The 26,162-nt window shown below is 33.9% G+C and overlaps 1 protein-coding gene across 9 annotated transcripts in view; it reads left to right on the forward strand.

The window, feature by feature from the left end:
* Dmxl2 (Dmx like 2) overlaps nucleotides 1–26,162 on the forward strand; it is a 152,677-nt gene that overhangs the window by 70,530 nt on the left and 55,985 nt on the right. For 8 of the 9 annotated variants that reach the window (XM_078049610.1, XM_005316570.4, XM_005316568.5 and 5 more), the window contains exons 14-17: nucleotides 8,889–8,978; nucleotides 11,343–11,460; nucleotides 21,747–21,866; nucleotides 25,460–25,687. In XM_078049610.1, coding sequence (XP_077905736.1) covers nucleotides 8,889–8,978; nucleotides 11,343–11,460; nucleotides 21,747–21,866; nucleotides 25,460–25,687 — 556 coding nt within the window. The remainder of the gene's footprint in view (nucleotides 1–8,888; nucleotides 8,979–11,342; nucleotides 11,461–21,746; nucleotides 21,867–25,459; nucleotides 25,688–26,162) is intronic. The other variant, XM_078049608.1, reaches the window with a different exon arrangement.

Below are 26,162 nucleotides of genomic sequence, written 5' to 3' on the forward strand. Positions count from 1 at the left end.
ATTTTACATAAAACAATGTTTAAGCTCTACATTCATTGTTTTTTAAAAAATGATTCTCTGGGTTAAATGGCCTCGCTGAGTAATTTGTAATTTATCCTTTCTTTGTCCCATCTATGTCAGATAAGAGAGCTTTTCATACACAGTAGTAACAACTTAATCAAGATTATATAGTCTAGATTGTGGTGGTTAGGAAACACTTTCTGGTGGAGATGATATCTGAGATGAAATTTATTAAATTAGTGTGGATTGAAAGTGAAGGAGGAAAAGAATAGGGTATAGCGATAATAGCAATTAAAAATGCACAGAGTTATAAGAATGCATAATAGTGTTTGGTCAATGTTGGACTGCATATATCACAGTGATCCCAAAAGATGATACTGGAGCTGGAAAATTCTTGTTGCTGAGTGATGTCATTCATAGCTATAGTAACCTCATATAGCAACACATTACTCATGCATCTATGGGAATGCTGATGTGAACAAAGCTACTGTACTGCTAGTTATATAAAAGTGTAACATCAGTTATTTACAGTACATGATACTTGATACTTGATAATGATAACATATGACTGTGCCCAACAACCTCCTAACTTTGTCTTCATATTTCATTGATTTATGTATTTACTGTAGTATGTGTTTTGTGGTTACTTTAGACTGTACTCTTACTTATGAAAAATATACCAAGTTTACTGTAAAACAATATGCTGTGTTATGCAGTAGCAACCTCATACATCTCTTGATTCATCAAGATGCCCTGTACAGTGATTGAACTACACCATCTAGGTTTGTACAAGCACATGCTGTGAGGTTCATACAACAATGCATTTCTCAGAAAGTTTCCCTATCATTAAGCAGCATACAACTGTATTGTAGTTTATTCAGAAATGGCTTAGAATATAAATGGCTGTTGGAAATAGCTGAAACTTGATAAGCAGGTAGAGAGGCTAGATTGTGAAAAAATTGTATTTCTCTCTTTATGATTCTGCTCTTCTTTATTTCAGTCTATTCACATTATAGGAGTTAGAATGATGCTTTAAAAATATAATTCAGATAATATTATTCTTCTAAGCCAAAGTCTGTACAGTGACCCATGAGGCCCTTATGCTTTTACCTTCCCTCCCGCATTGGCCTTCTTATTTCTCTCCTCCTCCTCCTCCTCCTCCTGATGGACACAATATATTTTTTTTCTTGTTTTTTAAATTTAACAAATGTTTATTTACCTACTCTGAGTCAGATATAAATGTTACATATAATAATATTAAGGTCCTTATCTAGAAAAACTCGTGACAAGGGAAATTTCATTTCCTTCAAATAGCATTTTCAGAAAACAAGTTAAAAGATCTAAATTATCCAGAGTTGCATAATTCATTCTGAAAGAAACAAACAAAAAAAAAACACCATACAAAAATTAGAAATAAGCAAGTCTATTTCCTTGTAGTTGCTATTATATATTTATAGGATATTAAGAATATGAATTATTTCATTGTTTTGAAAACTATTTTGCACTTAAAGATTAAAAATTATTATGAGACAATTTCTAAATTATTTAGAAAATTGGACACAATATCTTTATTTTATTTTTATATGGTGCTGAGGATCAAACCCAGTGCCTCAAACGTGCTGGGCAGGTGATGTACCGTTGAGCCACAATCCCAACCCTCTACTTATTTCTTGATTCTGTATTTTTAATACATGTCCTCTTGGTTATTTTGGCTTCCTCCCTCCTAACTTCCTGGATGGTCCTGGAATGTGCCTAACAACCTCCCAACTTTATCTTCATACTTTACTCTTCTCTCTGGGTTTTACCCCCAGGTATCCACATGGCTTGTGTTTTTATTTTGTGGTCATTAGTCAAATGAGGCCTTCTTTGACCATTTCATCCCACTGCTCCCTGTTTACTTTTCTACTTTGTTTTTTCCTGTAGTACCATCTGATGAACAATTTATTTGTCTTTTTTCATTTGAATATTAAGATAAGGGTGGTGCTGTATCCTCAATGTCTGATACCCGGGAAGCACTTAATAACTATTGTTGAGTAAGTGAATAAATTAAAGAACATCATATTGAAGAGTTTTATTATCTGTTGAAGGCAATGGGAAGCTAGCAGTCTGATTTGTATTTCATTAGCAGACTCTGTTAGCATGTCTTTTCCCCATCCTTTTTCTTTTTTCTCTGAAAATCTTCACTATTTGGAAAAGATATCTAGGTGTTTTGATTTGTATGCTTTTGATTACTGAAGAAATTGACTGGTCTTTCATACATTCTTTAGGATATTTTTATGTATGTAGGTATGTATGTATGTGGTACAGGGGATTGTACCCCGGGCTTCCATATGCTTAGCAAGTTCTATACCACTAAGCTACATATTCAGACCTATATTTCTTTTACTTTCTTTAAAAATTTTTTTTTAGTTGTAGATGGACACAATACCTTTATTTTGTTAACTTATTTTTATTGTGGCTGATGATCAAACCCAGCACCTCAGCACTTCATACATGCTAGGCAACAGCTCTACCACTGAGCTATACTCCCAACCCCCTATATTTCTTTTTTGAACTGCTTGATTTTGTTCTTTGTGGAAATATAGCATTTAAATGCAACAGCAAAACTGTAGTACTAGGAGAGAGAGAGCGTGAAGACCTCTGTGTTTCGTGAAGAACACATTGTTAAAGGTTGCACTTTCCTAGTGAGAGACAGACAGTACTACCTTGACTTAGTCTCTGGATCTCTCTGGGTCTGAGTGAGAAATAGATGACACATTCATTAAGATGTAACTGAGGAGAGTTAAGTGCAAGAACTCCTTACAAGATGTGTATATGATTGACCCAGAAGGGCTAGTAAAGCACTCAGGATCTAGTAACAGGATGAATTGTCCAGTGGTAGGTAGAGTAAAGGGTTCTCAAAGATGTTCACATATGCATGCCCAGGACCTGTGAATATGTTACTTCAAATGACAGAAGATGCTTTGCAGATATGAAAAAGTTAAAGATCTTAAAATAATGGAGATTATCCTCTATAATTTGGATGGGCCCATCTAATCACGTGAGTCCTTATAAGTAAAGAAACTTGCCTGACTATGGACAGAGAGAGATTAACAGAAGAAGAATGATATCAGGACTGGCATTGCTGTCTTTGAAGATGGAGGAAGGGAGCAATGAGCCAAGGAATGTGGATAGCCTTTAGAAACTTGAAAAGGCAAGGAAATAGACTGTTCCCTAGAGTCTCCAGAAGGCATGCAGCCCTGCTGATACCATGATGCTAGTTTACCAAAAACGGCTTCAGACTCTGACTACCAGAATTGTAAGATAATATGTTAATTTTTTTAAACCACTAAATTTGTGGTGATTTGTTGCAGCAGCAATAAGATAAATAATATATGTACTTATGCCTAAAGGGATAAGAGGGAAATAGGAAAGTACCAAGACCTAGTGAGTGCCAGAGCTATGGAAAATGAGCACTACTGGAACTGTGGGGAGCAGAGAGAATATATACTCCTACCCTTTTTTCTTTTTTTCTTTTCCCCTCTAATCTCTGGCCAGTGACTCCCATTGATTGAATTTTACCTGAAGCAGAAGAGGGCATAGGAGCTGGGTGATATGGTTCAAAGGTCAACCTCCTGGAACCCAAAGCAAGACCAAGAATTTGGAGAATAGATCAAGGATTGGATGCAGATAAAGCATAGCTAACAAAATCTATTCCTTTAGCATCTATTTCTGTTTTTTATTTATTTATTTTTTATTTTTTTCTTTTTTTTATTGTTGGTCGTTCAAAACATTACATAGTTCTTAATATATCATATTTCACAGTTTGATTCAAGTGGGTTATGAACTCCCAATTTTACCCCGTATACAGATTGCTGTATCACATCAGTTACCCTTCCATTGATTTACATATTGCCGTTCTAGTGACTGATGTATTCTGCTGTCTATCCTATTCTCTGCTATCCCCCCTCTGTTTTTTATTTAAATGAAGAAACTTTCTCTCCAAACTAGGGGAAATACAAATTCTCATTAGGCATTATATCATTGTATAATGATGCCAGTTTAGTCATAATCTCACTTGGAGCCTGAATTGTAGTTGTTAACCTTCGGAACTGTCACTGTTAGGAAAGTGGTAAAAAAATACAACAGGAAGGGACACTTATACAGCCAGTGCTTCCCTAGATGGACACAAAGCCTAAGTTCTGTAATCGTAGCTTCCTCTACCACCAAATTTCACATTCCCTCAAACTTCTCTGCTAGCACCTTGGTTATTAGATCCACCCTACCCTACCTTTTTTGTGTGTTGTACCTGTGTGTGGTACTAGGGATTGAACCCAGGAGTACTCTTATCATTGAATGCGTTTCCACTCCACCTTAAAAATTTTTTTAAATTAAATTTAGAGACAAGGTTTTGCTAAGTTGCTGAGGCTGTCCATGAACTTGTGATCTTGCCTCAGCCTCCCTAGTTGCTGGGATTACAGGCATGCACCACCATGCCCGACTTTTTTCTTTTTTTCCCTTTCTTTTTAAACCTGATGAAATTGCCAAAGGATCCAAATGCTCTTTGGGGTTGCTACTGTTTTCTGTCAGCTTGTCATAGATTATGGTAGTGCCAGAAAATTCATGGATGGCAAACATAGTCTTCACTTCATGTTGTAGTTACATAGCAGGATTGGTCACCCTGACCAGTCACTCTTCTCAGCATCTTGGTCAAATAATCTGAGTTCAAAGTAGTCAAGGGCCAATTTCAATTTCCAATATAACAGTATTTTGTGTTTTCTCATGGAATATTTCTTCCTTGAGGAATAGCATGCTGCAAATACATTGAGCCCAGGTTATGGGGATAGGAATTAAAAATTCTACACGTGAGTTATTAGGTGGTAACTCCAGCCTTTAGTTTGCAGATATGGGTATTTTGCCTGTGGAGGAAATGATGGCATCTTTTTTGGTAATTAATTGAAGATATATGCTGCAGAAGGCAGCACACTACCCCTGCCACAAGGGAAATTATCCCCTGGTGGTACTCTGACTTTGGGAGACATTCTACTGTTCTGTTAACATCAAATTGCTGCCAGATGAAGAGCCACACGATAAGCCTGATACATTTTGTGGCAGGAGACACATTGCCCTCTTCTTCCAGCTAAACTGGGATTAGGGTGAATGAGGCACTCACCTTGGGTGCAGAATTTAATGGGATACCAAAAATGTTAACAATTGTGATAAACAATATTTTAAATAATCAAAATTAATATGAAAAAAGAAACTTGTTGAATAATGTACCAAAAATTTATATAAAGACATGATCCAGCAAGGCCATGATAAGTTGTATTGGAGCCTGAAACTAAAAGAAAAAATGTGTACTTCTATAAATATATGTTTCTGTGTTTTTTCAATGTTAATTTTTCCTGGAACACTCACATATTGAAAATAATGAGAATTGAAAAGTAAGTGTATTAAAACTTTCAACATTAATTTGAAATATCTTATTTATATCAAAATAATATTTATTATAATTTTATTTTTTTGGTTGTAATAGAAGTAGATTCTTCAGTAATATTATCAAAATATTAAAAAACTAAAAAAAGGAAAAGAAATCCCCCCAAAACAAAAAATCTATTTCTTGACTTATCTCATTTTCTCATTTTCTGTTGAGAGTTCTAAGTTACAAAAAATGAGAAAAAGTAATTCAGAAATTATGTTCGATATGAATATCAGGTAGGAGGTATGAATATATAGTTCCTGAGCCTGAAAATGAAAAAAAAAAAAAAAGACAGTGGAACTGCACAAATTACTAGATGTAATATTGGAAAAAGTGCATATCAGATAAAAAAGTAATCATTATAGAAGATTATAGGCATCTGTATTAATTTTCCTATTGTTGCTGTAACAAATGTATTATCAGATGTATTCTCTTATAGTTTTGGAGGTCAGAAGTTCTAAAATCAAAGTGTTGACAGGGTTGCATTCTCTGTAGAAGTTCCAGGGAAGAAAATATTTTCTTGCCTTTATTAACTTCTAGAAGCCATTAGTATTTCTTTGCTGTTGGCCCCTTCTCCGTCTTTAAAGCTAGCAGCATAGCATTTTCAAGATTCCTCTGGTTATTGCATCTGTTGTCCTATCTCTTTTTCTGAATCTAATCCTTTTGCCTCCCTCATATACATCCTTGTGGTTACATTAGTCCCAGTCGAATAGTTCAGGATAATCTCCCCATTTTAAGATTCAGAATTTACTCACATCTATACAAGTCTCTTTTATAAAATAAGGTAGACGGGGCTGGGGATGTGGCTCAAGCAGTAGCACGCTTGCCTGGCATGCGTGCGGCCCGGGTTCGAGCCTCAGCACCACATACAAACAAAGATGCTGTGTCCACCAAAAACTGAAAAATAAACATTAAAATTCTCTCTCTCTTTAAAAAAAAAAATAAATAAAATAAGGTAGTATATTTATAGGTCCCAGCAGACATGAGGAGTAGACATCCTTGGAGGAAGGGCACATTATTCTAATTATCACATCATACTAATTTTATGCTTAAGTTGGAGATATAAAAAAATTAACTGAGGTATCTATAGATTTGAATTTTTAAATAGATAAAAGTTTTGTTATGTGGATATATCTGGTTTACATAAAGCAGCCACTGACTTGGTTCTTAAATATTGAAAGTTTAAATTCTATAGAAGTTCATCTGAAATAGTTTTAAGTGGCATGCAGTGTTGATATTTTGTAATGTAAAATTAACTTTTTGTTTGGATCTTTGAAAAGTGATGCACAAATTTTTCTTAGTGTAATATCCAAAGTTTAGAATGGACTTGAGACTTTTTTTTTTATAGTTTTATAGTTCGTTATCCTACAAAATAAGTTTCAGTGAGCAGTTAAGCAATTAATTAAAGATTAGCTGAGGCTACCACTTGGTCAAGAGATATTATCAAATAAGGGAGTTATTTTTATTGAAAACAAAGAAGTAGTTTCTGAAAGTTTTTTTTTTTTTTTGGACTGGGGAGTGAATCCAGGGGCACTTAATCACTGAGCCACATCCCCAGCCCATTTGTTTGTTTGTTTATTTATAAAGTCTTACTGAATTACTTAGGGTCTCCCTAAGTTGCTGAGGCTGGCTATGAACTCATGATCCTCCTCCTTCAGTCTCCCAAGTTGCTAAAAGTATTATTAATGGAGTTTGTGTCCATTAAACCCAGAAAAATTGTTATAATTAATCTTGTTTTGGGTATAAATAAATTAAAACTTTAATGTTTTCAATTTTAATATACCTACTTTTCAATATTTTTCAACTGCTTTAATGTGGAAAAAATTAATTATTAAAAATCCCATAGAAACATGTCTGTACAGTTTTTGCCTCAAGCTGAAGACACTATTAGAACCTATATTTAAATTTTTTAATATTTTATTCATTATGGATTTTTGTATTAATTTTGATTTAAAAATTGCATTAAAATATTATTTGTCATAAGTTTTTTGTTTCTTTCTAAAATTTTGTGCCCGAGGTAAATACTTTACCTTCATCACACTGATTCCAGTATTATCTTCCAGTGTAAAACGAATTTGTTAGTAAAGAGTGAGGTTGAGTGGGATTCTGTAGATTGAATAAGGTTTTTGGTAAGTCCACTGGTTATATAGTACTAGCAGAGAGTTGTGAGCAGGGAATATAAATCCTTAGCTGGAACATGTATCTGTTTCTCTGAGGGAATCTCAAGTCTTGGCTACGTACTGGAAATACCTGGAAACTTATGATGATTAGATTACACCCTAGATTAACAAATCAGTCTCTGTGATTGGGGCCTAAGAATCAACTATGGATAAAACTCTGCAAATAAGTCAGTGTGGATCAGCCAAGATTGAGAATCACTGATGTATCACAATCCTTATTTTGTGTGCACAAGAATTTGGAGATCCTGTTAAAATGTGGATATATTACTTTGAAACCTGAGAGAGCATTTATAAAACATTTCTTGTTGCTGTTGGCTCATTGACCACATTTTGAATAGCAAAGCTTTGTTGTGTGCTAAAGAAATTCTGATAGTTTAGCTTCAAAAATTGTAGGCTACAGTTAATATTTCAATGAATAAACCAAACACACTGTCAACACCATTTTAAGTGTTTAACCTAGTACTTTAAATTCTCAATCTTGGGTGAATGTATTCATATTAACAAATTCAAACCTATCCAACCACTTATATTCCCATATATGTTCCCTGGAATCCTACTGATAAAAATGTAAAGATCCTACAACTCCTGCATGGATATTGTTTTATCTTAGAGCTGTCTTTCGGTTAAGTTGGGATCTAAATTCATAGCCAAGAGGCAGTGAAAGATAGTGGAGATGCGTGCTGAGGAGAATGGGTATCTTTTTTTGAGGTGAATCTCTCAGGTGAAGTTATGGAAAACTTTTTACTCAAGAGAAAGCTTCTTGGACCGTGGTAGAGGGAAGACTACTTTGTTTCAGCAAAAAGTTTGGGAATTTTGTGGATCCAAAGTTGGGTTTTATGTATTAATTCAGACATCCTCATCCTAAGATACAGAGTCCTAGTTCTTCTCAATTATGACCCCTACCTTTGACCTGGCAGGGTTGTACTTTTAAGTGGTGTCGCATATCTGCACACCACACACTTAGGCTTTGGGTTAGATCCTTAGTCACATCTGTTTTGAGCTTGCAAACACAAAGAAGACATGTTAGAACTATGCTTTGAAGTTATGTAATATTTATGTAAACTGTCAATTTTTCTAACTTTTTGATGTAATTTTAAAAGTGAAATTGAATATAGAGAGTTGAAATATTTCCTTGAATGTATTTGTTGCCATGTCAATCAGTGAATATTTAGTGCTCAAGATACTGTATCATATTGACAGTAGATTCATAAATTTATTGATTAGTAACATTTGTATGTTTTTGTTTACAGAAACTTATTGGAGAAGTGTTTAATATTGTGAGCCAACAATCTACTGCTCGACCTGGCTGCATTATTGAACTTGATGCAATAACTGACCAAGTAAATGCTTGTGAATTGGTGATATTAATAGACATTTATTCCAGAATGTTTTAGATGCATATATTTCAGTCTGAGAATAATTATCTTTTGATACTAAATACAGTCAACTTTCATTGATACCCATAGTGAAACTCTACTAATGATATAGAAATTTTTATTTTCCAGTTGAATTATATTTGGTTCCTTTTCTCCTGTAAGGAAATTTGATTCAGTCAGGGAAACTGTGATCTTGAAATTGAAATGCTGAGGGAAAATATAGAGGCTCAGGTTGGGAGTTCTACTTTTATGTGATTAACCATTTCAACTCAGTAGGGGGTGGGTGACCTCAGCTATACAGTGTTTGCTTTTTTAGGCTTCAGACTTGGTATTTTTATGAGGACCATTGAGATGCAGATGAAAATGGTATCAAAGTTTATCATATTCCTTTGTGTAGGCAGCATTCCTCCCCAGCTACTCCCTAGGAAAGAAGGAGAAACCTTCTCCCTGCAAGGAGTTTGTAAAACCCATTTAGACCTGAGGATATTTGTTTCTTCAGGATCATGTTTATGGACTAAGGTATAGAACTACTATAATCATTTAAGTGTAAAAAGTATGATTACTTTGGTGAGGAAGTTACCAAATCTTTTGAACAAGGAAATAAAGAAAGAACCAACTATATTTAAAAACAAGTATAGAATTATGTCATAATTTTTCTATGGAGCTTTGAACATTCTGTGGTAATCATTCCCACTATGTAGAGAAATTACCCCAACAGCTCTTGGTAACAGAACTGGAGCTGCCAGACTCAAATATAATTATTAATGGCACCTGGAAAATCCTTTACTTTTTTTTTTTTTAATCCCCAAGCTCTTTGCTTTTGCTTTAAATTCAACCTGTGATTTCCTTATTTTTTTTTAATTCCCCAGGGACCTGGAAGAAGGGTGTTGTCTTCTTTCCCATAGATACCTTAATTTTTAATGAACTGGATGTTGAGTTTATCCCCTATTTTGGTCCCTCTGCACTTTTTACCATGAGTCTGACCTAGTATTCTTTTTACTTCATACTTACTCTTGAGTTATTTCCTGTCAGCTTAGGCTGTTCTTAACACAATGGTGGTAAACTGCAAGCACTGATAAAATGACTTAGGCTTATATGACAAAGTTTAAAATTCATTCTCTATTTTTTACCACTATGTTCTTTGATTTCTGTATCCATGAAGACACCACCCTTCCTCCTCTCTCTCTCTCTCTCTCTCTCTCTCTCTCTCTCTCTCTCTCTCTCTCTCTCTCTCTTTCTTTCTAAAATATTTTTAGTTGTCAATGGACCTTTATTTTATTTATTTACTTATATGTGTTGCTAAGATCAAACCAGAGCCTCACACATGCCAGGCAAGCACTCTACCATTGAGTCACAAGCCTAGCCCCTCATTTATTCTTTTTTACTTGAGAAGGTATCCTTTGATATTTTGAATGCAAAGAGAGTTTTTATGTTTCTACCTGGAAAGACATAAAAACACCCTTTAACTTTCATAAAATCTTTGTGGTACAACTTAATATTATATTCCTTTATTTCCTTCTATGTAAGGAGGCTGATTTTCCTAAAATCATAACTTACGTCATCCAGTGCCAACACAATCATAGCTGCTTCCCTTTCTTTAAAATCTGTGGGGCAGCCATCTAATTGTCTTGACACACATTCACAATATGCTTTTGTTTGGGTCTAGCCTTTTCCTTGAATTTCAGCTCACCTTTGTGATTCTGCATAGCCCTTTATGATTATCTTTTCACCATGTAGTCCTCAAACTGTGATCATGTAGCCTAGCAGCAATCCTCCTTACTTACAGTAAATATGTTTCTTTAGAGGTATGTCATCCCACTGGCTATTAATAAGATCCTGCATCATTCCCATGAAATAAGTTGAAGGGGTATTTTGAGGACCTTTCTGAGGTTTTTGCTTATTTATTTTTGTTGTTCTCAGGTGGAATTGGAAAAACTATTATTTCTGTACTAGTTTAGTGAGCCTTATGTAGTTAGCATAGCCCTCTCCAGCCAGTCATGAGTCTGTTGTTTTTGGGGTACAGAACCCACTTCACTATGGGTTGTGAGGGTTTTTTTTTTGTTTGTTTTTTAAGAAGCAAATTTATTGATCTATTTTTACCAGAGCTTTTCTGTTCTGCTATTGACTGTGACATCTTTGAATGTAATTTTTCTCTGACCAGAGTAATTTTAATGATTTTTTTTTGTTGCTCTTTTGTGCCTTAGTCAGTAGATTAAGAATAGAAATTACTAGAAAGATTTATTTCTTCTATATTTGTGTTGGGAAGTGGTGGGTGGGAGATAGGGAATTTCAAAGATGAAAACTGTTTTTTTTTTTCCATATTCGTAGTGTGGCTCAAATACACAGTTGCTTCATGTATTTCAAGAAGACTTCATTATAGGATATAAACCACACAAGGAAGATATAGAGAAAAAGGAATCAGAAATATTTTTTCAGCCATCACAAGGTACTCGTGTGTGTGTGTGTGTGTGTGTGTGTGTGTGTGTGTGTGTATGTATGTTTTGCTGAGATTGAAACCAGGGCTTTCAGGCATGCTAGGCAAGCACTGTATAACTGCTATATATTCCCAACCCCCCACAGAGTACTTTTAAAGATAAACTTGAGTATACTTACCTTAATCTTTAAAACAAACAAACAAACAAACAAAACCCTCTAAGCTTTATTGAGTATGGATCTTCCAAAGTCATTGCTTTTATTTATTTATTTATTTTGAGAAAGAGAGAGCACACGCGCAGGAGTGAGAGAATTTTTTAATATTTATTTTTTAGTTTTTGGCGGGCACAACATCTTTGTATGTGGTGCTGAGGATTGAACCCGGGCCGCACGCATGCCAGGCGAGCATGCTACCGCTTGAGCCACATCCCCAGCCCCCAAAGTCATTGCTTTTATAACTTTTGGCAGATATGTCTGTTAGTTCTGTTAAAATTGCTTGTTTGTGCAGCATATTATAGTAATGCAGCCACATCAGTGTTTATAGCAGCACAATTCACAATAGCTAAATTATGGAACCAACCTAGATGCCCTTCAGTAGATGAATGGATAAAGAAACTGTGTTTTATATATACACAATGGAATGTTACTCAGCATTAAAAGAGAATAAAATCATGGCATTTGCAGGTAAATGGATGGAGTTGGAGAATATCATTCTAAGTGAAGTAATAAGCCAATCCCCCAAAACAAATGCCGAATGTTTTCTCTGATATGTGGATGCTGATCCATAATGGGGATGGTGGGGGAGCATGGGAGGAATGGAGGAACTTTAGATAGGGCAAAGAGGAGGGAGGGGAAGAGAGGGGGCGGGGGAGGGTAGGAAAGATGGTGGAATGAGATGGACATCATTACCCTGAGTACATTTATGAAGACACAAATGGTATGACTCTACTTTGTATATAACCAGAGACATGAACAGTTGTGCTCTATATGTGTATTCTGAATTGAAATGCATTCTGCTGTCATATATAACAAATTAGAGTAAATATATAAAAAAATATTAGTTATGATGTACAAGGTAAAAAAAAAACAAGAGTTCTAGATACTGTGGTTTTTATAATTTTAGGCTTTCCCTTTTACCTATAAGAATGAGGTAGTTCTTGTGATAGATTTGTCTTTGCTCAAAAGAGAATTTAAGCATTAGAAAGAACTTGGGACTTTCCCATCCCTCTTAGGGAATATGAACAGAAAATACTGTTCCACTTCCTTCCCCACTTTATCTAAAAAGAATACAGCTATGATTTGGTTTTAAAAATAACTAAAATAGGAAAAATAATTTCTTCAATATGAAATACTGAGTTGTAAGTGACATGTGCATGTTCAAGAAGGGGAAATTATGGATGATGGGCCTTCCATTTTGGAAATAATAAAGATTGCTAGTTTATGGTGCCTGAGGTATTCAGGAAAAATATTTGTTACCTTTACTTCCTGTGTCCCATCTAACTTTACTTGCAGTTTTCAACAGCTTCCTTTATGATCATTGTATTCCTTGTGTTTCTGGGACAATATTTTAGGTTGTTTATATGTGTCCCAATTGTTCAGAAAGGATGTAAGTAAATTTAGTAGCAAATATGTATGAGAGTTAATTTCTGTAGAATATATATTCCATATATAAATAATAAGAAATTGTTTTTAAAAGTAACATTTATTTCTGAGATATTGCTACCCTATTAGAGTAACAAACGCAATAGTAACTAACAGTTTAGAGATAAAGCATCCTGTAATTTTGACCTCTGAATTGTTATTATTTTTTTCATTATCACTTAAAAAATATTTATTTATTTATTTAGTTAGTTAGTTTTAGGTAGACACAATATCTTTATTTTATTTTTATGTGGTGTTGAGGATTGAACCCAGTGCTCTGTGCATGCCAGGCGAGCGTGCTACCACTTGAGCCACATCCCCAGCCCTGAATTGTTATTTTTTAAAAGTTTTTTTTTAATATTTATTTTTTGTAGTTGTAGTTGGACACAATAACTTTATTTTATTTATTTATATGTGGTGCTGAGGATCAAACCTTGCACATGTCGAGGTGAGTGCTCTATTGCTGAGCCATAACCCCAGCCCCAAGTTTTTTGCAAGTTTAGTCAGTGGATTGAGGTTCTGGTAAATCATCTCCAAAGATATGAAAAACTAACTATATTTGTATACAAATGTAGAAAATGAGCACATTGTTTCTCTTGTTAACAATTTCATCTTAACTCTCAATTGCATGACCATATTTTAACTCTGCAAGGGGAAGCCCAAGAAGTGTTTACTCGAAGCATAACTGCACTACTTTCTCTACATTTGATTCAGATGAGTATCCACCGACACAGCAAAACAGAAAAACATTTACAACATAAAAATTTTCCTCTTTTGCCATTTCGGAAATCCAGGAGCATTTAAATCTTTTCGGTAAAGAGCCAGCTTAAGCCCTTGGGAACACCAGATATATCTGTCAGTTCTGACAGATGAAAGTTAAAAATAAATTTAAAAGTATTTCTTCTGGCCTTTGTCAAATTGCTAAAGTGATCAAGATGTCTATGGGATACTTGTTGAAAAATATATGGAACTAAAATAAAGGATGAAAAAGGCACATGCTGTTCTTCCCAAACAACTTTCCTTACATCTGTTTTAAATACTGGAGTACCTCATAAGTTTACTTGTCAAAAATGGATCCAGCTGACAGACGCTTGAAACCAACTCTTCTAATTAAATTGCAAGCCATCAAACTATCCATTTCTTAAGAAAGAAAGAGTCAATTTAGAAAGAAGATCAGATAAACCAATGTTTACACAAAGAATTTACAGATAGGTGAACCATTAATTTGTCATCTTTTAGATAATTATTATTCACCCTTTTACAGAAGAATTTTTACAAAGGCCACTTCTTTGTTACTCTCAATTCTTAACAATGCTTGTGGTACATTTTAAAAATAAAAGTAGTAAGTATCTTAATCATTTATATAATTTGAGGCCATGAATTTGCCTACCTTGCAGCAGTAAACACCTAACAATCCCCAGAAAGGGAAAGGCATAGCTATATGGTGTTAAAAGCAGGTGTCTTTATTCATGGATCATGTAGAGTGCCTTTAAGAATTATATAAAAAAAATTAATCCAGATTGAGATAAATGATTAATAATGTATGCAACAAACTAAAATATTCCCCCTTACTCTGAAAAACTACATAAAAAGACAAACCACAAACTCTGCACTACACTAAGAATTAGAAAATCTTCCTTTTCATGATTTTGGCCACTTCAGGGTAAGTCTGTATGACCGATAGTAAGTTACTTAACTTGAATGAGCCTCTGCAACTTATCTATAAAACCTGGGTGTGGAGAGGGAATTTGAAGTGTTTTCTCCAAGAGCTTCCATGGGTATAAAGTTATTTGTAGTTCTAGCAAACATCTATTTGCATCAATTTTTTCCATTAAAATAGGGTAGAAATTTGCCACCAAAAAGTGTTGTGCCTCCAGTCCAAGTAATTACTAGCAGCAGGAGTGACTCTATAAAAACAATTAAAAATGTAAAAACATTACATGTAGTAAATATGTAGGTTTGCTCCTGTAATCTTCTATTTCTTCTTCTACATAAGCTTAATTTTCCCCATTTTCTTATTTCAGCAACTTTCCTCTTGCCCCTAAATTTCTTTTTTCACCCTCTTCATTCTCGACTCTTTGATTACAGACTGTTCCACCACTTGGCTGGGAAGAATCTTTTAAACTAATGGGAGCAGTACAATAGATCTCAAGGTTAAAAACATCATATTAATGTATTACCCCTCTAACCAACTTCTAGGTTAAGATTCTTAATACAACCCAAGTGTAAAACATCACAGTACTAATGGTGGGATTACAAGCACTGTGGAAAGATGAACATGAACCCCACCAAGCAGCATATTAATTTTCTTTTTCCCCCTCTAAGGTGGTCCTGGACCCAGACTAATAGAAAAGTCATTTAGGTTTGTAATATATGAGTCTATATAATGCCATATTTTCATCTATAGGAATAATATGATTAATTTGAATACTTCTTCAGCTCTAAGTGACATAATCTCACTTAAAAAAGAAACGTAACCAAGGCTTTTTCTGTCTGATTAGGAAAGCAGTGAAGCAGAAAGAACTTCATAAATAATCAAAAAATACAAATCAATCATCATCATCCTGCAGTATTTCTGTATTGGGTCTTATTTTACATGAGTTTTGCCTACTTGTTTTTATTCACTCAAGGGTCTCATTTTATTAAATATTTTTAAAACATGAAAAAAAATTGCTTGTTTGTGGATGAATGCAACATGTGGGTGAAACTTACATTTAGAAAGACAGTTCATAGGTGTCATAGACTTTTGCCAAGAAATGGTATTTATGAAATTCAATTTATTTTAAAAGGTGACTTTGTTCAACTCTGTAATTTGTTGTTTTGATTGGTAGTAAATTCCCTATGGTATCATGAGGAGACCAGTTAATTCAGATAGAGGTTTCAGAATGTTCCCAGTAAATTGCCAAAGGACAATGATAAGTAAGGCATTATGTTGCACGTTATACCAGAAACTTCATGGACATGTGAGTTAAAAGTACTATCTCGGTTTTCCCCTTTGAAGTGTAGTATTTCTTTTTCCTTTTTGTGAAAGAAAGTTATTTTTCCATAAGAACCTTCAAAAACAACATTGTATTTAGTTTCAGCTTAAAATAATTCATTTATTTATTTAATTTATTTATTTATTCATTCATTCATTCATTTTGGGTACCTGTGATTGAACTCAAAGGCACTCCACCACAGAGCCAACATCCCTAGCCCTATTTTGTATTTTATTTAGAAACAGGGTCTCACTGAGTTGCTTAGTATCTTGCTTTTGCTGAAGTTGACTTTGAACTTGCGATCCTCCTGCCTCAGCCTCTTGCGCTGCTAGGATTACAGGCATATGCCACTGCATCTGACAAAATATTTCTTTTAGAAATTATAAGTTTGTAGTTATAAAACTGTCATGTTCTATTTGAATGAAAAAACATATCCCATTTTAAGAATTAATTTTATTTGATGAACACATTTTTAGTTAACAAAGAGTTTCCGTATAGTATATCTCATTTGGTCATGTACTATAAGTGTCTAGATGGACATATTTAATTTCCTTAGTATGGTCTTTATCACAGAATTTTGTATAGACATCTAAGAAACTTTCTACTGAATTTGTGCAGATAATTTTCTTTGCTATAGAGGAACGTTTGAATGAGGTCCTGTCTTCTATGAAGCTGAGCTCAAATATCTTTTTACCCTCAGACTAGAATTTTTTTCTTTCATGCATCTGTTTTTATAAATCAGAATTCTTCTTATTTATAAGTTGTTGTCACGCTCAGGTTTATTGCATTATCACTGCAGCATAACAGCACTACTTTATAGATTTAAAATTTGCTTTTTTGTATATTTTAATCTTTATCTGGGTTCAATTTTTAAGTATCTTTTCCAACAAGTCTAACTACAATTCATCATGCTATTTCCAAAAGTAAATACATGCCAATCTACTAGAAAACAATGCTTAAATAAAGTTAGTATTTTTCTGTATAATATTTTGAATCAATAGGCTTAAATTTAGAATTTTAAAAACTTCTCTTTTATTTCTTCTGCCTTTTCCAAATCAGGCCAAAAGATTTTCTCACTGCTTTCTTGGTTTTTCTTTAGTTTTGTGTTAAGTTTTCCTGTGGTTTTCTTCTAAATTTAATCTGTTTTCTTAAAGGTTTTAATATGTGCATCTGTTGTCTTCCCTGTCCACTTCTTATTTGTACTTTCTAAATTTAAATTAAAAATTAATTACTCTTTTAATTAAGAAAAATACCAAACATGGATAAAGGTATTTTGAGTGCAACTCCATATGCCATAACATCAATTGAAGATTTTAAGATTTTATTATACTTGCATTATCTATTATGTTTTCTTTTCCTTTTTCCCTGATATACTTCAAAGCAAATCCAGCCATCATGTTATTTCACTCCTGTGTACTTCCATATGCATATCTAAAAATTACTTGCTTACGTTTAGCCATTTCAAGTTAATAAAAATTCTTAGAATCATGTAATAACTAGCTTGTATTTTCTTCAGTGAATTGTTTCAAAAATGTTGGCTTTTTTTTTTTTTTTTTGCTTATGTGGTCCTTTTTTCTTCTTTTATTTTCCCACATTTTTATTGGTGCATTATAATTGTACATATATTGATGGGATTTGTTGTTATATATTTGTATATGCACACAATATAACAGTATAATCTGGCCAGTATCACCCCTCCTTCCCACCTTTGGTCTCTTTCTTCTTCTGATCCACCTTTGATTTTTATGAGATCCACACACATGTTTGTTTTCCTTTTTCCTTTCTAGCTTTTTTATATGGGAGAAAACATATGACCCTTGACCTTCTGAGTCTGACTTATTTCATGTAACATGATAGTTGCAAATTCCATCCATTTGCCTGCAAATGCCATAGTTTTATTTTTTCTTTATGGCTGAATATAATTCCATTGTGTGTATATATACTACATTTTCTTTATCCATTCATCCATTGGTGGACACTTAGGCTGGTTCCATAGTTTGGCTATTGTGAATTGTGCTGCTAAACATAGGTATGCATGTATCACTGTAGTAAGATGACTTTAATTCATCAGGGTAAATGCTGAGAGGTAGTATAGTTGAATCATATGGTGGTTTCAATGCCTAGTCTTTTTGAGGAGCTGCCATACTTATTTCCTTAGCTGTTATACTAATTTACAGTCCCACCAGCAGTATGAAAGTGTTCCTTTTTCTCCACACCCTCTTCAGCATTTCTTTTATTTGTATTCTTGATGACTGCCATTCTGACTGGTGTGAGATGAAATTGCCGTGTAGTTTTGTTTTGCATTTCCCTAATTGCTAATGATATTGAACATCTTTCATGTATTTGTTGGCAATTTGTATTTCTTATTTTGAGAAGTGTCTGTTTAGTTCATTTACCCATTTATTAATTGAGTTATTTAATTTTTGGTATAAAGTTTTTTGAGCTCTTTATATATTCTAGATATTAATTCTTTGTCAGAAGATAGCTATCAAAGATTTTTCTCCCACTCTGTGGGTTCTCTCTCTCTTTGTGTTCCTAATTGTTTGCTTTGTTGTGCAGAAGCTTTTTAATTTGATGCCATCCCATTTATAAACTCTCAGGATGATTTCCTGAGTTTTAGGGGTCCTATTGGTAAAGTTGTTACCTGTGCCTAAAAGCTGAAGTGTTGACCCTGTGTTATCTTCTAGGGGTTACATAGTTTCTGGTCTAATTCTGAGGCCTTTAATTCATTTTGGGTTGATTTTTGTGCAGGGTAGGAAATAAGGATGTAATTTTATTCTTCTACATGTGGATACCCAGTTATCCCAGCAACACATTTTTGAGTTTTTAATTTGTCTTGTTTGAATCGAGATCCAAAACAGGTCCACACTATGTTTCATTGTCTGTCCAGAGTTTTTTTAATCTGAAATAATTCTCCTACTATTCACCTTTATTGTGCCACCAACATTTTAGAGCACTTTGTTTATTAGGAACTTCTTTGACTACTTGCGATGTCATTTGAATTTTTTTCTTGTCTACTATATTTCCTATAAAGTGGAGGCTAACTCTGGAGATTTGATTATATGTAGGTTCAATTTCCTAGGTGATGTTGTATATTTCTTGCTCCAACTTGGTTTCTTCCATTGAATATTTAAAAATTAGTTACTTAAAATTAGTCATTTCATTAGAAATTGAAAAATTATGATTTTTCTATTTTTATCAGTTCTTGTTTACTTATTAGTTGGCAAACATCTGTAAAGAAAAACATTCCCTTATCAACTAGTGCTATTTAATTACTCTGGAAAACAGAATTATTTTGGAGAAAAAACATATGTGCTTAGTTCCTTCCCTTTGACAATTTTAGAATAAGGAGTTTGTGCTCTAATTAACCCTAGTGTAATGATGAATTTCTTGTTGTTTGGCTTTCTTTGTGTTTTGAATATCATTATGAATCTATTTTTAAAAAGCCCCTTATTGAATGATAATATACAGAGAAGTATGCATATAACTTACGGATTTTAATGTACTTAGCACATTTCAATTAGTTTGCAATCATTATTCTTTAAAATGCTCATTGCCTACTATACTAGACTAGTATACCTCTTCAGGTTTGTTCTGACTCCTTTTGTCTCATCTTCATTATTCTGATAACTTACATTCTTTTAAAAAGAAGATATCTCAGGCTTATCTTTTAGATATCCTTTGTAAGGATATAGTTATCCTTTATACTGTTCCTTTTAATAAGGAATGTTAGTTAGAAACCACAATTTGAGCTCTAACAAGTTCATTGCCAATGAATTGTCATCATGAGTTTTCAATGTAAAAGAAAGTTTTTATTGTCCTGTGGAGATCTAATTTTCATTTATGAAGAATATAATTGTCAGTGGGGAAATTACACTTACATGTCTTTTCATAAAAAAATACATGAAATTTCTACAATGTTTCTGTGGCCCTTCACTGCTACCCCTCCCCCAATTACTTTTAATTTTAAAAATGCTATTTTCATACAGGAAAGGTAGGTTAAATGTTATTTCGTTCTTTCCTTTTAATTGCAAATTTTCCAAAAAGGAATCAATGCCCCAGTTATTTGAGGGGGCTTTGTTTGAGGCTAGCTTGTGCTCTTATGTGTTTGGTTTCTCTCCTCACTTTTCTGTTCTTCTCCTGTTCCTTCCTTTTCTTTCTTGCTTTATGTGTCTCTCTCTCTCGGTATTTTGATGAACTCTTTTTTTAAGTATGATCAATACGTTTTGTTTTTTTTTCTTTCTTTTTTTATTGGTTGTTCACAACATTACAAAGCTCTTGACATATCATATTTCATACATTAGATTGCAGTGGGTTATGAACTCCCAATTTTACCCCAAATGCAGATTGCAGAATCACGTTGGTTACACATCCACAATTTTACATAATGCCCTATTAGTAATTGTTATATTCTGCTACCTTTCCTATCCCCTAATATCCCCCCTCCCCTTCCCTCACATCTTCTCTCTCTACCCCATCTACTGTAATTCATTTCTCTCCTTGTTTATTTTCCCATTCCCCTCACAACCTCTTATATGTAATTTTGTATAGCAATGAGGGTCTCCCTTCATTTCCATTCAATTTCCCTTTTCTCTCCCTTTCCCACCCATCTCATGTCTCTGTTTAATGTTAATCTTTTCTTCCTGCTCTTCCTCCCTGCTCTGTTCATAGTTGTTCTCATTATATCAAAGAAGACATTTGGTATTTGTTTTTTAGGGATTGGCTAGCTTCACTAAGCATAATCTGCTCTAGTGCCATCCATTTCCCTGCAAATTCCATGATTTTGTCATTTTTAAGTGCTGCGTAGTATTCCATGGTGTATAAATGCCACATTTTTTTTTTATCCATTCATCTATTGAAGGGCATCTGGGTTGGTTCCACAGTCTAGCTATTGTGAATTGTGCTGCTATGAACATCGATGTGGCAGTGTCCCTGTAGCATGCTCTTTTAAGGTCTTCAGGGAATAGTCCGAGAAGGGCTGATCAATACGTTTTAATAAATTGTATTCATTTTTATTCTTTGATTCTTTGAACATCAAAGATTGTTCCTTCTTGGGTTTCCCTTTGTGTTGGCTTTTGTGTACTTTTGACATAGTCTCATTAGTCTTTGATAGGAACCCAATAGCAAAAAAATGGTATAAAAATTCTAAAAATCTATTTTTCCTTGTATTAGTCTTTTTTTTTTCTGTTGCCCAATAATACAATACCACAGACCTGTTAAATTTTGTTTAAAAAAAATGACATTTATTTTGGCTCACAGTTCTGGCCAAGGTTGAGAGGCTGTATCTGATGATGGCCTCCTTGCTAGAAGAATTCTGAGGCAGCTCAGGGTATCATTTGGGGAGAGATAAAGAGTGTTTGCATGTGTCGTGATTTTTCTCCCTCTTCTTAAAATGTCACAGTATTCAATTATGGAGGCTCGACTCTGATGACCATATCTAATCCTGTCTCCCAAAGCCCACCTCTAAACACTATACTCAAATTATATTTCCACTTTCTTAATATCTCACAATGGAAATTAAATTTCAGCATGAGTTTGCGGGAGAGGACAGATCATATTCAAACTATAGCATTCCTTTTTCTTTCCAACTTCCATGCATGTGATGTTTTTAGCTTTTAAAAAATGTTCTTTAACCTTATGAAACACGTTAATTTAATTATTGTTTCCCTTTGAATAATAGGGTATCGTCCACCACCATTTTCAGAAAAGTTTTTTCTAGTAGTAATTGAAAAGGACAGCAATAATTACTCTATTCTCCATATGTGGCACCTTCATCTTAAATCTGTACAGGCGTGTTTAGGTAAGTAATTATATTACAGTTTATACAGAGATGGTGTGAAATCAATTCACTTTATAGAATATGCTTGCTGGTGTGGTGGTGCATGTCTATAATCCCAGCAATTTGAGAGACTGAGGTAGAAGGATCTCAAGTTTGAGGCCATCCCCAGCAACTTAGAAAAACCTTGTCTCAAGAATAAAAAAGGACTTTGTGAAAATGAAGACAGTTTAGTTTAAAACTACTTTTGGTTTGAGCTGTAGCCTCCTTGCAATCATGTAAAAATAATTATAATTCAAATGAACAAATGTTAAACATCAAGCTGTACCATTAACAGAGCCTTAGTCCATAAAGCGATTATCTCTGCAAAAAAAAGAGGACTTTGTAGCTAGGTGGTAAAAGGCCCCTGGATTCAATCCCTAGTTCCCTTTTCCCCCTAAAATACACACACACACACACACACACACACACACACACGTATCTTCTAAACTCTTAATTCAAGATTATTATAAAATAGGGAAATCCTAAAATCAAACCAATTATGAGCATATTACACATTGAAAATAATTTTTTCAGTTAATCTTTATTGAATGTATACTGTAATTCTTTTTCAAGATGTTGTCTGCAGAATTAATATTCCACTTTTTGTTGATAGTGCACATTGCCATCTGATAGAGTGTATAACAACATTAGCATCTTTATTTTACTATTTGATAAACTATGATAGAGCACCTGAAACTTATAAGCAGAATGGTTTTGGAGAATGTTAGGAAATTCTTCAATGTGAATAATAAATTACTTCATCCATATTTCTGCTATACACATTTAGCTTAATCTCTTAATAAATTATGAAATCTGTAGTATGAGGCAAAGAAATTGATCAGAGACCTTTTCTCTTTTGTTGTTTTTGGGTTTTGGTACTGGGGATTGAACCAGGGGACACGATACCAATAACGTACATCCCTAGCCCTTTTAACTTTTTTATTTTGAGACAGGTTCTTGCTAAGTTGCTGAGGCTGGGGTTGAACTTGAACTTGTGATCCTCCCACCTTGGCCTCCTGAGTTGCTGGAATTATAGGCATGTACTACTGTGCCTGGCTTGATCATAGACCTTTTCTTTTCTCATTCTTATTTTTCAGTGCTGGGAATTGAACTTAGGGCCTTTTACATTCTAGGCAAATGCTCTACCACTGAGCTACACTCACAGCCCAGAATCTTTGTTTAAAAAAAAAAATTTTTACTTTTTGAGAGATAATTATTAAAGAATTGCATGGATAGCCATATCAACTGAATCTACCCTTTTAAAAAAGATACTAATATTTATCATTATTCATTTTTATTTAAAAATATATTTTTATTTTTAATTGACACATAGTGGTTAGACATGTTTATGGAGCACAGTATGGCATTTCAATACCTGTATATAATGTTATAATGTTCAAATCATGTCAGTTGACATATATATTACCTGAAACATTTTTTATTTCTTTTTTAAACTGAATCTGCTCTATACTAGTTAACTAAAAATATTTAAAATTTGTAAATAAATTGTATTGTTTCTGTTAATTATGTAATTTAAGCAGTATTCACATATTAAGCAGTTAATATAGTGAACCAATGATATGTATTTTTTTATTCCTTTTATATTGCACATATCACATAACTAACTGGGCCATTAATTGTCATTACAAGAGCCAAATAATTCAATAGAACTTTGACATGTGCCTAGTTGGGTCTAGTTTTGAGGCATCAGAAATTTTTTAAAATCTTTCAAAGTCTTTCGAGTAAATATTTGGCATTTTATGTTGTTTCACAGAGATGCAAGACTGAGGAATATAAAACTAGTTGGTCAGGAAGAGATTTTTATCTCACAGAGAATGTGATATTTTGTAGAATTGAGTGCAGAGCCAAGGATGCCTTTGAAGAGATTTTCAGAGGTAGTTACAGATACTTGGTTTAAAAACCACGTGATACCTTCTGTTGCCAATCTGTGAGGGGAGCATCCACTTTTGTTGCCCTAAAGCCAGGATTAGTGTTAGAGTTGCTTGCCTACCCTGTTTTGTATGAACTCATAGGCATTGAGATTATAGTAGAAGCAAACAAATATGTTGTCTTCAACTCTGACAGGAAGCACCTATCTTTGATTCTGACATTCACTGCAGGTTGAACATAATGTGTACTTCCATTCACGGCTAAAACTTGAAATTACCAGTGTGTTGTCTATACTATGACTGACTGAAATGATTGGCTTAAATTTAATTGGGGGAAGGAAATATGTTGTACTTTCTGGATGCCAGGCACTGAGATTTGTTCTTTGCATATGTGAAATAGATATTATCTCCATTTACTAATGGAGTAAGGGTAAGTGGCTTAACCAAGTTCCATTCATTATATACTTAGTTATATAACCAAGTTTCATTTCAAAATCAGGCCTTCCCAGCTCTGAAATCTTTGCTTTTTTCTTGCTCATATTTTCTTTCATAGCATGAGATATACAGTAGACAATTGCCTGGTTTATAGGAAGAGAAATGATGTAGTTCAATTTTATTTTGTGGATGAGAAAATAGCTAGAGATGGTGATGTGCCTTGCTTAAGGAATTACATCTAGTTAGTGACTGGGACTCCTATATTTTGATGACTGATGCATGCCTATAATCTGATTCCATTTTTTAAAAACATTTTCATAACTTTTATTGATTGACCTGCCATTGTAAGATAGACTGACATGTTTAGCATTCACAGAAGCACACGGAGATTATCTCTTGAAATGTCCTGGTACTCCTTGAGAATGTACAAAGCAATGAGAAATTATCCCTGCCCTTAATATATTCAGTCTGTTAAGGGGGAAAGAGACACATAAAAAAAAATAATGTGAAGTATCTCTCACCTATTACGGAAACACGGATAACTGAATCTTCTTAGAGATTTATCCTTCACTCTTGATATGAAAAGTCTTTGGAAGAAGATTAAGGTTAACATACCTTATAAAATGACAGTTAACTAATATTATTTTAATATGTTTGGAATTTTTTTTTGGTATTTGTTCTTGAAATCATTATCTTGTTTGAGCACTTGATAGTTAAGAGGATGGCATTCCAGAGTGTTGTCTTTGCTACTACCTAATTATATGAGCTATTCAAGTTTAAATTTATTTATCTTAGGCAATATACTGTTATTCTAAAAGTTTGATCCATGATTCATTTTTGCAAGAAAAAGCTAGTCTGCTTATTAGAAATACAGGTAATTGGGATCTACCCCAAATCAATGGAATCAGTATCTTTATGGTTAGACCTGAGAATTTGTGTGTTAACAAATGCCTCAAGTTTTGAAGGTTTCTAACACTGGGCTACATAATTAAAGGTTTATTTCTAGCTCTTCAGTGTTATGGTTCTCACCTGAAAGTTTCCCTGCAAAGGAGTTGGTGACGCTAAGGAATAAAGTAGCTTCAAAATATATGTATTTATTAAGGAGACCAAGAAAAAAATCTGAAAATTGGCCTTGTTTCCTAAGAAGTACTTCTAAGAAGACATAGTTCTTAAATAATAATAAAATATTATTATAGCTTATGTGTCTAGTGATGGTGATACATTTCATAAATTTATAATTTCTTTTCAAAGCCAAAGCTTCAGAAACTATTTCATCTGAAAATCTACTTTCAGTCCCTGGACAGAAGAATGTGGACTCATCTCCAGAAACTTCCCCTAGCATGAGCCCCATGCCACATTCTTCATCAATTGCCAATCTTCAAACTGCTAGTAAACTTATTCTGAGTTCCAGACTGGTATATAGTCAACCTCTTGATCTCCCAGAAGCAGTTGAAGTGATAAGAGCAACACCTTCAGCAGGTAAGGTATTTTTAAGACTGAGCAATTATAGCTTAGACTAATAAAGTAGATGAACTCTTCTGAAGCATGTGCTGTGTAGACATTGAAATAAAGATTTGTTTTATAACAATGATACATCTATTTAGAAACGTGTTCATTAGAAATAATTTCTTGAGGCCAGGTGTGATGGCGCAAGCCTGTAATCCCAGCAGCTTGGCAGGCTGAAGCAGAAAGATTGCCGAGTTCAAAGCCAGCTTCAGCAACTTAGGCCCTAAGCACCTTAGCAAGACCCTGTCTCAAACTGAAAAAAATTAAAAAAGGCTGTGGATGTGGCTTAGAGCTTAAGTGCCCCTGGGTTCATCCCTGGTGTTAGTAGTAATAGTACTACTAGTAGTAGTAGTAGTGGTAATATATTTATTATTATTATTATTATTATTGTTTTTGTGATAAAGGTCAACTGGACAGAAAATGTGTAAATATTTTAATTTGAAGTATT

Source organism: Ictidomys tridecemlineatus, chromosome 5 (assembly GCF_052094955.1).
Source record: "Ictidomys tridecemlineatus isolate mIctTri1 chromosome 5, mIctTri1.hap1, whole genome shotgun sequence".
Classification (NCBI taxonomy): domain Eukaryota; kingdom Metazoa; phylum Chordata; class Mammalia; order Rodentia; family Sciuridae; genus Ictidomys; species Ictidomys tridecemlineatus.